The sequence below is a fragment of the Lycium ferocissimum genome, chromosome 5 (assembly GCF_029784015.1).
Source record: "Lycium ferocissimum isolate CSIRO_LF1 chromosome 5, AGI_CSIRO_Lferr_CH_V1, whole genome shotgun sequence".
NCBI classification, from domain to species: Eukaryota; Viridiplantae; Streptophyta; class Magnoliopsida; order Solanales; family Solanaceae; genus Lycium; species Lycium ferocissimum.
In genome coordinates, this window is record NC_081346.1 from 7,696,958 (window position 1) to 7,707,152 (window position 10,195).

A 10,195-nucleotide genomic window follows, 5' to 3' on the forward strand; every position below is an offset into this window, starting at 1 on the left:
ACTAATTTCATTTCCCTCACCGAAATCCTAAGTTTTCTACTGGAAAATTGAAGAGCCTAATACAACTATATGGTAGTATTTGTTCTGGATATTATGTCCAAAGCAATTTTGCCAAAAGAGATGGAAGAACCTAGTTACATTTGTGTAACTCTTCAGAACAATTTTTTCAAGCTATGATCACTAGCGAGTCCTTAACAATTGTGAATTCGGCCCAAATAACATAAACACAAGACGGGCAATTCGCAGAATTGCTTTTGTACAGAAGCTGTGTTTTTTAAATTTTCGCTTCGTATTTGAAATGTTTAAATTTTCGGCTAACACCCATGGGTTAGGGTTCGAACCCACGCGCGAAATAAAAATTTTAAAAAATTCGCAAGAAGTTTAAATTTATTTATCTGCGACAAAGATACACTTTGTTGGGAATTACACATTTTATGCGGGACCGGACATACTCATGCCTTATGGGCAGACTTGGCATAAGTATGCGGGTCCGACATAACTTTGATAATTCCTTCACAAAGTTATGCCTAGGTGGGGCATACTTTTAATGGGCAAACTTTTATCGGACCGGGATAACTTTGTGAAGGAATTATCAAAGTTATCTGGGACCAACATACTTATGCCAAATCCGCCCATAAGGCATAAGATGCGGGTCCGCATAACTTTGATAATTCCTTCACAAGTTATCGCGCAGGTGGGGCATACTTTTAATGGGCAAACTTTTATCGCGGACCAAGATAACTCCAGGAAGCGAATTATCAAAGTTATACGGACGCAAGATACTTACGCCAAGTCACTATTATTAAGGCATAAGTATCTTGGTCCGATAACTTTGTAATTCCTTAACAAAAGTATGCCGGTCCCAAGATAGCGAAATTTAAACTTGCCTTGCGAATTTTTTTTTAAAATTTTTGATCAGCGTGGGTTCGAACCGGAACCTGTGGTGTTAGCCGAAGGGCAAATTTTAAAGATTTCAAATATGAGGGGCAAAATTTAAAGACCACCCCAAACGAAGGGCACTCCGCGCAAAAAAATGACACAAGACGCAACTACAAGGTCCACAACTTAATTATCAAGAGGTCTTAGATGAGGTGAATTCCACACGAAGAAGAATCAATTTTGTGTCTAAATGGATGATACGGGAAACCTCGGGTAAAATTCACACATATTCAATTTTTTCATCTCATGTAAGTGAAAAATAGTCATTTTTATAGAGTTTCAAATTCCATATATAAAACTCCAAGACATGGTAACATAATTTCATTTGTTGAATTTAAAATTCCATAACAATGATTATTTTTTAAAGATATAGCTGGAAAATGGTTAGGAACGCTATTGCTACCAAAACCTAACATTCTTCAATTAATCAAAAAAATTACTTTCAATTTTAGAGTGGATGGAGGGAATTGAGTCTGATTGAACATCTTCTCTTGAAGATAACTTATATGTACTAATGAGGAAAGACTTTTTACACTATCAAGTCACTTTAATTATCTCTTATAATAAAAAATTGATCTTATTTTCAAATTACAAATCCACTTCTTATGGAGGATAATTACCTATAGATATTAAAATTTCCTTACAACATTGGTATATATAAGTTAGACTCCTCAAGACCATAACTAGAAATTACAATATCATACATCTAGTAAACAAAACTTGATAAATAAACAAAAAGACCTCACAATTGAAAAATAGTTGCAATACTATATATACTACTACAGTCTTGACAAAATATTGTTAAGCTCTAGGACAATATTATCATAACACTCCCATACACGTGGCACATCCTTATCCCTAGCTGCAAAATCCATTCTTGAAACAGTATTGAACAAAATGGAATACATCTTCCTCAATTCAGTCCTCTCTCTACCAGGTTTAGCTTGGATTATAGTATAGATATCTTGTTTTAATAAAGCTGAGCTTCTTCTCAAAGCTTTTTGAGCTTCTTTCCACGACTCTTCCTCTAATAATTCTTTGACTTGTAATAAACTTAATGCATGGCTTTGAATCCCATCCTGTGCTTCTTCAAGAGTCTGGTCTGGAGCTGTGATTCTGAAATCAAAGGCATTGGCAGTTTTTTCAGTTAGAAGAATGAATAAAGTTGGGCCTAGAATTAGACTTGTTCTTCTAGTGAAGTGGTGAGAATTGAGGTACATTTGAGTTCTGTTTTTGGCTTTGTTTAAGGTAAAGGTGTTGTTAGGATTTGAAGAAGGGAATGGGATTAATGGTTGGTTTGGTTTTTGAACTAAAGGTAGTAGTGCCATTTTAAGATAAGGGGTTTTTGCTTGTTTAATTCACGATTGACAAAATATGGATTGGAGATTTCTGAAAGAACAATTATAAGAGAGAAAAAAAAATGACAGGGGATGAAAAAACAGTTATAAGCCCCCGGCGAGGATCGAACTCGCGACCTTTCGCTTACGAAGCGAACGCACTACCACTATGCTACGGAGGCCCGTTGACGTCAAGTGCTTGCAAATAAAAATAATATACGGTGTAGTTGACAAATCCTTTGCACGTATTGGCTGATTTAGTTTAGTTAGATAGTTGTACTCCCTCTATTTCAATTGTTCAACCCATTTGACTGATTATATATTTAAGAAAAGAGGAAAGATTTGAAACTTGTGGTTCAAAAATAAGCGCGAAAATTTCGTGTAAAGATCGTAATTCATTCATAAAGTGAATTTGTTTCCAAATTAGGAAAGAGGTCATTCATTTTGGCATAGATTAAAAAGAAAATAGGTTCAAACAAATTGAAACAGAGAGAGTAATATAAATCAATTGTATATGTATTCTTTTTTGAAAAAAAAAAAAAAATTAAATGCTTAAACTCTTAAATCAAATACAAAAAGAACGTTTATCTGATGAAGTTAATTTAAAATATCTAAAGCGAAATAATAAGAAGGCAAACTAACACAGCAAACGAGAAATTCTTATATATCTATATTATTTCATAAGAAAAACCAAAAATAGCGCTTTCAATTGATATAGCTTCTAAAATAATATTTGGTCGTTTCGTATGTATATTTTTTGGAAGATATGTGTTTCAAAACGTGTTCATTCTCTATTCATTGATAAGAAAATGAGCTTTGGATCTAAATCAACCTAAAAAGTTAGCTAATGACGTGAAGATTGCCTAATGCCAAATAAAGAGACAAATTTCCATCCCAATAATGAAATGAAAATTCTCCAATACCATTTACTATCGTGTATGATTTTAGAAGGGAGAAAATGTGTCTGCACATTTATCATATTAGAACTGGAAATTTTTCATTTTTCTGGTAAAAGAATTTTGAAGTTTGCACAAGGGGATGTGTAATAATACATAATGGTACATTTTCTGGACTAGTAGTCTTCACTAGGTATGTTGGTAATACAATTAAGTGGAAATTGTTCCTTTACAACAGATCAAAGACACAAATGAGTATTCCTGAATTATTTTACTACTCAATATAATTAGGTGAAAAGGAAAACAAAGAGAAGTCAAGAATAAAAACTATTTTGCAAAGAGCTGTCTACGCCTAGTTGGTTTTACTCTCAAACCAGAACCATCACCTCTCACTATCTCATCAACTAAATCTTTAAAGACCATCCGCTCCACGTCCAGGACTACACTCGATATCTCCCCTGTGAAAACCGTCCAACTCTCAGAACGATGCATCACGTCATCCAGTAGTATGTTTTTCCACTCATCTTCCTCATCCTCCCAGCTGCATTTTAATGGTTTAGCTTGAAGTTGTTCTATCTCTGAGCACAAATCCCTCAAAAGCCTTTGAGCATTCAGGTTGCTCTTAGCTAGCTTCTGCGAACTCAACCATGGCTCGTAAGAAGGTCCCACTAACACCAATTTTCCAGCAAGACTCTCGTTAACAACATCAAAGATGAGTTTCCTACGTATCTTTTCCTTCGGCTTCGACTGCCTCATCTTATCATTGCAGAATTCCTCCTTAAGTAAAGTGCTTGCCTTGGTTTGTTCCAATACTAGGAACAGCTCAGGGTTAATTGGATGACCTGATGGATGGAACTGAAAACTTGTTAGGCTTGAGCCGAGATCCCTGAGAAGGAGTCCGGAAGCCAATAAGATCTCTGAAATGTATCTATGGTCAGGGTTTGTGTTCTCACAGAGAGACGCAATATAATCCGTGCGAGCCTCATCATGGTTGGAGTTCAATCTCCTCAGCTTCTCAACTAAATTCTCAATGTTTTGGAACTTCTTTCTATTAATTTCTGATGAGAGACCAGAATTGGTGGCATCACACGGTGGCGGACTGGAAAATTTATCAGCAATTTTGCAGCTTTCATCTGTCACAAAATAACAGAAATGAGACAAACAAATAGTATCCAACTTCTTAAGCAGTGTATATATCCTGAATAGTCAGGTCTGTTTTAATCTCTAGAAGGACAAGGGACTCTGACAGCATAATGGAGACTCATATCTGATATTTCTTGCTGAATGTTGACTATAATATTCATTTGAGCAGCTTTAAAATATTTGCAGTTGATCTTTATTTTCTTACTAGAATTAGAGCTCTAATCTGTTTAGTTTTGGAAAAAAAAAAATATATGGAGATCCAATGTGGATGCCACGATCTTGAGCAAGCAAGCTCTTTTCAGTACATAGGTAAGTGCCAAAATTATGATGTGCAACTGGAGAAATAACTGGAAAAGCATTATTGAAGGTTTACTACCATTTCCTGTTATTCTAGCTGACATAAGTGGCCAGAACATGAAAGCATAAAAGCCAGAACTGACAAATTTAATGCACATAAAAAACATATAGATATACACATAGACGTAAGTGTAACATGTTACTATTCATGTTTCACTTTGTTCTCTCAAAGTGATTATTTTCCTGTTATATTATTTAAAATCCTTCTGGCATTCACTTATTTGTAGAGCAATGGATGGATCACTATCAAGTGAATATTCCAGCACATGGTTGCCTAGTAAAGAATCTATATCAGTCGTTTATTTTTCCATTTTTAATTTCGACTTGTATTTCCTTATGTGGACGTGCTTTTAATATTTTTCACAAAAGTACTAGGGAAAAGCAGCACCTTTCATGACTTTTGGAGTATGCTTCACAGGAGAGGGTGATTCATCTGTATATACAGCATTATCAAGAACCGACACCGGACTTGGATACTCTGGGGCAGGTTCATCCTCAGAGAGCAGCAGAGTTGATTTCTGAAATGGAAGTCACAGCATTAAGCATGTTACTATGCTTCAAGTACTCTATATAAGGCACAAATAAATGGAAGTTTCTTACCTTCTCTACCAAGTCACATCTCAGGTAATTGGATGTATCAATAGATGAACTTTGAATGCTTGTCACCTCAAGAGAGCACTCGAAACTAGTGACTTCAGAATCTACTTTTGATTCTGCTACCACATTCCCATTGGATTGACCAGAAATTTGACTCACGGGGTTATCATGATGCTGGATGTTTGAAATTCTTGGCCGTCGTCTTCCACCTGGGGAACTTGCCTCTGTATGTTGCTTGTTTGACTGCCTCCTCGATCTGTTGGAATCAGATGGAGGTGTGGGTGGCCGAGATCTTTTCTCTAGCTCCAGTTTATTCTGTTGCAATCTTGGGCTGATGGATCCTGAGCTCTTTATTGAGCCTGAGGTGCTCTCTCTAGGAAGCTGTTGTTGGGACCTTGTTGATATTTGCGGAGGTTTTGAAGTTCTTCTTGCTTCATTGGGATTCACTGGACTGCTTCCATAACTAGTTCTAGGCTGATGTTCTTTAGCAGCTCTGCTCGTAGCATTACCCTTTCTACTGACAGAGTCACCACCATGAAGTTTGGGGAAAGTGGGTAAGCCATCAAGTGGAATCATCGAAGAAGAAGGAATGTCAGATTTTTCCACTAATTTTGCTGGCTTCATGATCACTATTGGGGATTCAAAATTCTTTGAAGAATTTAGCCCCCTCTTTGTTACTTGATCACTCTGCCTCATTTTCTGGTTTGCCAGTTTTGCACTCTGTGCAGGACTTCCAAACTTCTCTTTCTGAACAGTAAAATTTGAACCCTGCTCCTCTTTTTCTGTCTCTAGGAAGCCCTTTGCCTGCATTGCTTCCAATATCTGTTTAAGAGCTCTTAGATCCTTGCCTGAATGGGTGAATTCTAGATCCTTCCATCTCTTTTCTATCTCACTGTAAACAGAAGGAAAGGGGTGGGCAGGCTTTACTGGAGCTTTTGTTGTCCTGGATATAGGTTTCTCATATAATCGAGTCCTATCAGGCTGCTTCCACGGTGCTGGTTCAATGGAAACCCTGGAGATAGGTTTCATAGCCATATCAGGGTTTCTCCACCGAGGAGAAGTAGGTTCTTTCCAGAGGTTCTTAGAGGAATTTGAAGTTCGGATAGGTTTGCACGGATCAGATACTTCTGAGGACCTTGGAAATGAAACAGGTTCTTCAACCGTCTTGCTATCAGTTGATGACATGCCATCAGGTAGTGTTTCAAGACCCATTAGCTTTGCCACAACACTAGGAGGACGAGCCTGAGATCCAGATGTTTGTAGCAGAGTTGGTGACTTTGCATTGTTATTACCACTATCCTTCTGCATAGATTTTGAGGAGAAGTTAGATTTTGGTTCTGAGTTCAAGCTTCGTACTGGACTAACTCTACTGTCCAAGGAAAGTCTTGGTAGCTCTTTAAGCTTTAGAGTGGATTTGGAATTGGAAATGTCTCGCGATTCAAAGGGTACATGATTTGTTTCCCTCCCATCATATGAGAACCGCGGAGCATCTTTTGAGACTGACAATGAAGAAGTATCCTTTGAATGATATGATAATGATCTCGTAAGTTCCCTATGTTCGCTTGAGTACCAAGGTGCTTCCCGAAGTTTCGCAAGAACTCTGAGAGATTCCTTAAGATCAGCTGGCCTTGGGGAGTCCCCTGGCTTCGACATTGGTTCTATCACCTCTTCTTTCATCGAGAAACTCTGAGCTTCTCTATTCATAGAGTCCTTAACCACATCTCGAATGTCAAGAGATTGCCGACCAAATTGTGGTGATGCATTTGGTTGGCCTGCAGCTGGTTCTCTTGAAGGAGTTTCAGGCAAACTTAATCGATCAAAAGCTAAGGGCTCTTGTTGACTTATTTTATTACAATCAAGAGAAGAAAAAGAAGACGAACGGGAAGAAGATGAGAATGATGGTCTTGACCAATCTGTAGACAATCTTTGTTTATCTTGTACCGTCTTGTTTGTGTGGCTTTCCTGAAATGAAAAGCAGTGCCATCAAGCTTTCAAGATATGATATTGAAGAAACTCAGCTATTTAAAGATACAAGAGTGATTAAACACTCGCAGATTTCGTGAGACAGAAAGAAATAAGTAAACTTTAATCTTACACTTCAAGTTTAAAAAAGGAAAATAAATTTACAACAATTTGATAGAAATTATCTGAATTACAATTTATAATAGAAAGAAGAAAAAGCAGTTATTATAAGACATAAAGCAGTTGTTATAAGACATCAGTCAGAAGTCTTGGCTACGCAAACAAATAATTAAATAGTTTCAACATCCTTGCCAATCACATTCAAGATGAGCTGTTTGATGTTAATGACAATATAAATATCAAACAAGGGTTTAAATGTAAAACAGAAAAATCAAATTTGAAACGAGAGATATAGGAGAGATAACAACTTAGCAATAATAGTAACTTTTACCATAGCTGGTGATCTTTGGTATGTGTTAGTGTACTCTTTTTCAGAAGTGCCACTGCCAATGTGAGAGCTGCCTGTAAAAAATCAGATTTACATGATGTTACAAAAATGATTCTGCAAACAAAAATCAATTGAAGAATCCTAGAAATATTGAACCACCCTTGTTATATCATCTTGTTGTTAAATATAACTGCAATATCTCAAAATTATCATTTGAAGAATCCAAGAAAAATTTCCTTTGACTATTAGGAAATTGTGTGACAGGAATTGTCACATTTTGAGAACCAAAAGGTAAGTTCCAAGAGTTGACAAACAGAGAACTCTTTCCCTTCAAAGGATAACACAAGTACAAGTTATTGATTTACATTTTCAACAACCAAGCAAACACCAATAAGAGAGAATAAACACATTCTACAATCAACCTGTATTATAAATTAGAATTGGGCACAGTGGAATATTACCAGAAGTGAGTCTTTTGGGGCTGTTGCCGATAAGGCGCCTACTGTTAAGCATACTTTGGCGATCAAATAGTTGCAAGATCCCTGTCATACATCCAATTTGCTTTTGCAGATCTTGGTTGTCTTCACTCAATGAATGTAAAAGCTTGGCAGCCATGGTTGTAGTCCCCTCTCCTTTTCAACAACACAAATTGTGAAATCAAAATTTCTACTTTTTTCACAGGCCAATCAGTGCATCATAAGTCCATATCCAGCTAGTCAAAGTCAAAGCTCTACACAACACAGCTGGAGTCACTTTTTCACCACACAAAACAAAGCAACGAAGAATCTGGGAAACCTCTCCTAGGCACCATTTCTATGCTTTCAATAGCCTCTAATGCTATAATTAGAAGCCTTCAGACTGATGAAACAATATCAATCAACTCCAGCAGCATAAATCAAGACAATATTTCTTTCACAGCTCTTACTGATAAAGTTTCACTAACTTTCACCTAATTTAGCAGGGGTACTTACCTTATTATATGTCAAAAAGTTTCAGTTTTCATCATCTAGCAACACCCCTAAACGAAGATTTAATTTTTACTAAAGAAAACCAAGCTAATGGACTTGTTTTCAACTCTTACTAGTGAAAACAAGAAAGAGCTGACACACCCACAAGCACAAAAGAAGTTCTTTTCAGCATATGAGACCAAATTACGCTTGATTTGCTTGAAACCACCAAACAAACTTAAAGAATTGCGCAAAAAGCAATGCAACCAAGTACCTTTTCAGTTCCCAAGAAAGTGAATATCAGTGCAAGAACTGTAAACGGGTTATCACTGTAGATCCGTAGGTAAATGTTTCAATGTTGTTTTTTGCTTAGAGAAGAAAAAGAGGAACAAGAACAGCCCAGAGATTGAAACAAGTACTGTAGAGTATATGAGAGAGAGAGAGAGAGGTACATGTGGGTGCCAATGAGTTGATAGTGAGGGAAGAGTTGGCAAGAAATATTAGAGAATTAATAATACTATATTATTATTATGCATTTTAATGTGGAGGGAAAATGGAGAAAGAGAAGGGGTTGTTGCAGATGTCTTGCAGGCCTTAGCCCTTACCTCTTCCATGTGCGGGGTTTGATTACATGGAGGATGGGGTGGGTCTGAATCTGTCTGCATTTTCATGTGACGTTTGTCAGGTTATTCATGCAAAGATCTAATCAACCTCATTTTCTTTATTTTGCTAATTCGCAAGTTAGTTCTAAAAACACTATTTGAGCTGCCATGAATCTGATTTATGTCACTCTCCTATGTGGCTAGAATTTATGTTTTTTGTTTTGTTTTACGATGCTCAGGTTAACGTCAGTTTGTGCGCATCAGAGCCTCCTGCCAGATTAACTCTAACCACTAATGCTTTCAGAATCCCACAGTGTTAGATGGGTTGTTTGATTAATCACTTTATGAGCTAGTTTTGGAGTTTGGATTTTAAATTAGGCTAGGCTTCACTTTCCTTTAATGCTATCAGATATCTTAATGTTACATTATTCATGCTTCCGATGTCCAATCATGTGTCAGAGTCTCACGGCAGTTATAACTGAATTATTTGATTTTCGTATATGATCTTGGACAATTCATATAGCTCGGAGGTTGAGTTAGACCCTAGATAGATTTTCCAAAATCATCTGTAGTTTTTTTTTGTCCCTTTGCCCTTGAGACTTTACTTTGGCTTCTTATCTTTAATCCTTATCCCCCTTTTTGTTTTTTTTTTTTGGGTGGGTGGTGGGGGGGGGGGTGGTTTCAAAAATTTATAAGCTGTAAACACATTAAGCATAACATGTAAGATAATCAGGAAGAAGATTTTCAGTCTCTGTTCATAAAGGATAAGATGTTTAGATTGTAATTTGCAAGTTAAGTTGGATAAAAATAAAAGTCCCATTAGCTTGCTCATCTACTCATTATCAGTTTGTTGGATAACAAAGCAAAAGAGTTCACTCGCAACTGCTCACTAAAACAATTTGCAAGAAGACCCAAATCAAGTGGTTGTTACAACGAATAGGAAGTAAATTAAAGTAGTAGTTTGGTG

At 36.7% G+C, this 10,195-nt stretch overlaps 2 protein-coding genes and 1 non-coding gene across 5 annotated transcripts; all 3 read right to left on the reverse strand.

Moving 5' to 3' along the window:
• Positions 1 to 1,637: 1,637 nt before the first annotated feature.
• On the reverse strand, positions 1,638 to 2,355 carry LOC132058154 (psbQ-like protein 3, chloroplastic). The gene has a single exon (XM_059450708.1). It carries the CDS (start codon positions 2,265 to 2,267, stop codon positions 1,719 to 1,721), a length of 549 nt encoding a protein of 182 aa, XP_059306691.1. The 5' UTR covers positions 2,268 to 2,355; the 3' UTR covers positions 1,638 to 1,718.
• A 31-nt stretch (positions 2,356 to 2,386) lies between these two features.
• On the reverse strand, positions 2,387 to 2,458 carry TRNAT-CGU (transfer RNA threonine (anticodon CGU)). Its single transcript has one exon. It is a non-coding gene; the product is annotated as a tRNA-Thr (tRNA).
• An 899-nt stretch (positions 2,459 to 3,357) lies between these two features.
• Positions 3,358 to 9,233, reverse strand: LOC132055765 (protein LONGIFOLIA 2). 3 transcript variants are annotated; one of them, XM_059447744.1, is made up of 6 exons: positions 8,901 to 9,233; positions 8,141 to 8,409; positions 7,683 to 7,753; positions 5,273 to 7,231; positions 5,061 to 5,190; positions 3,358 to 4,305 (listed from the first exon to the last, which is right to left on the reverse strand). In XM_059447744.1, exons 2-6 carry the CDS (start codon positions 8,292 to 8,294, stop codon positions 3,500 to 3,502), a joined length of 3,120 nt encoding a protein of 1,039 aa, XP_059303727.1. In that variant the 5' UTR covers positions 8,295 to 8,409; positions 8,901 to 9,233; the 3' UTR covers positions 3,358 to 3,499. The 3 variants fall into 3 exon arrangements, with proteins under 3 accessions (XP_059303727.1, XP_059303728.1, XP_059303726.1); XM_059447745.1 differs by having other exon boundaries at positions 8,141 to 8,306; positions 8,894 to 9,233; XM_059447743.1 differs by having other exon boundaries at positions 8,141 to 9,232.
• Positions 9,234 to 10,195: the final 962 nt, after the last annotated feature.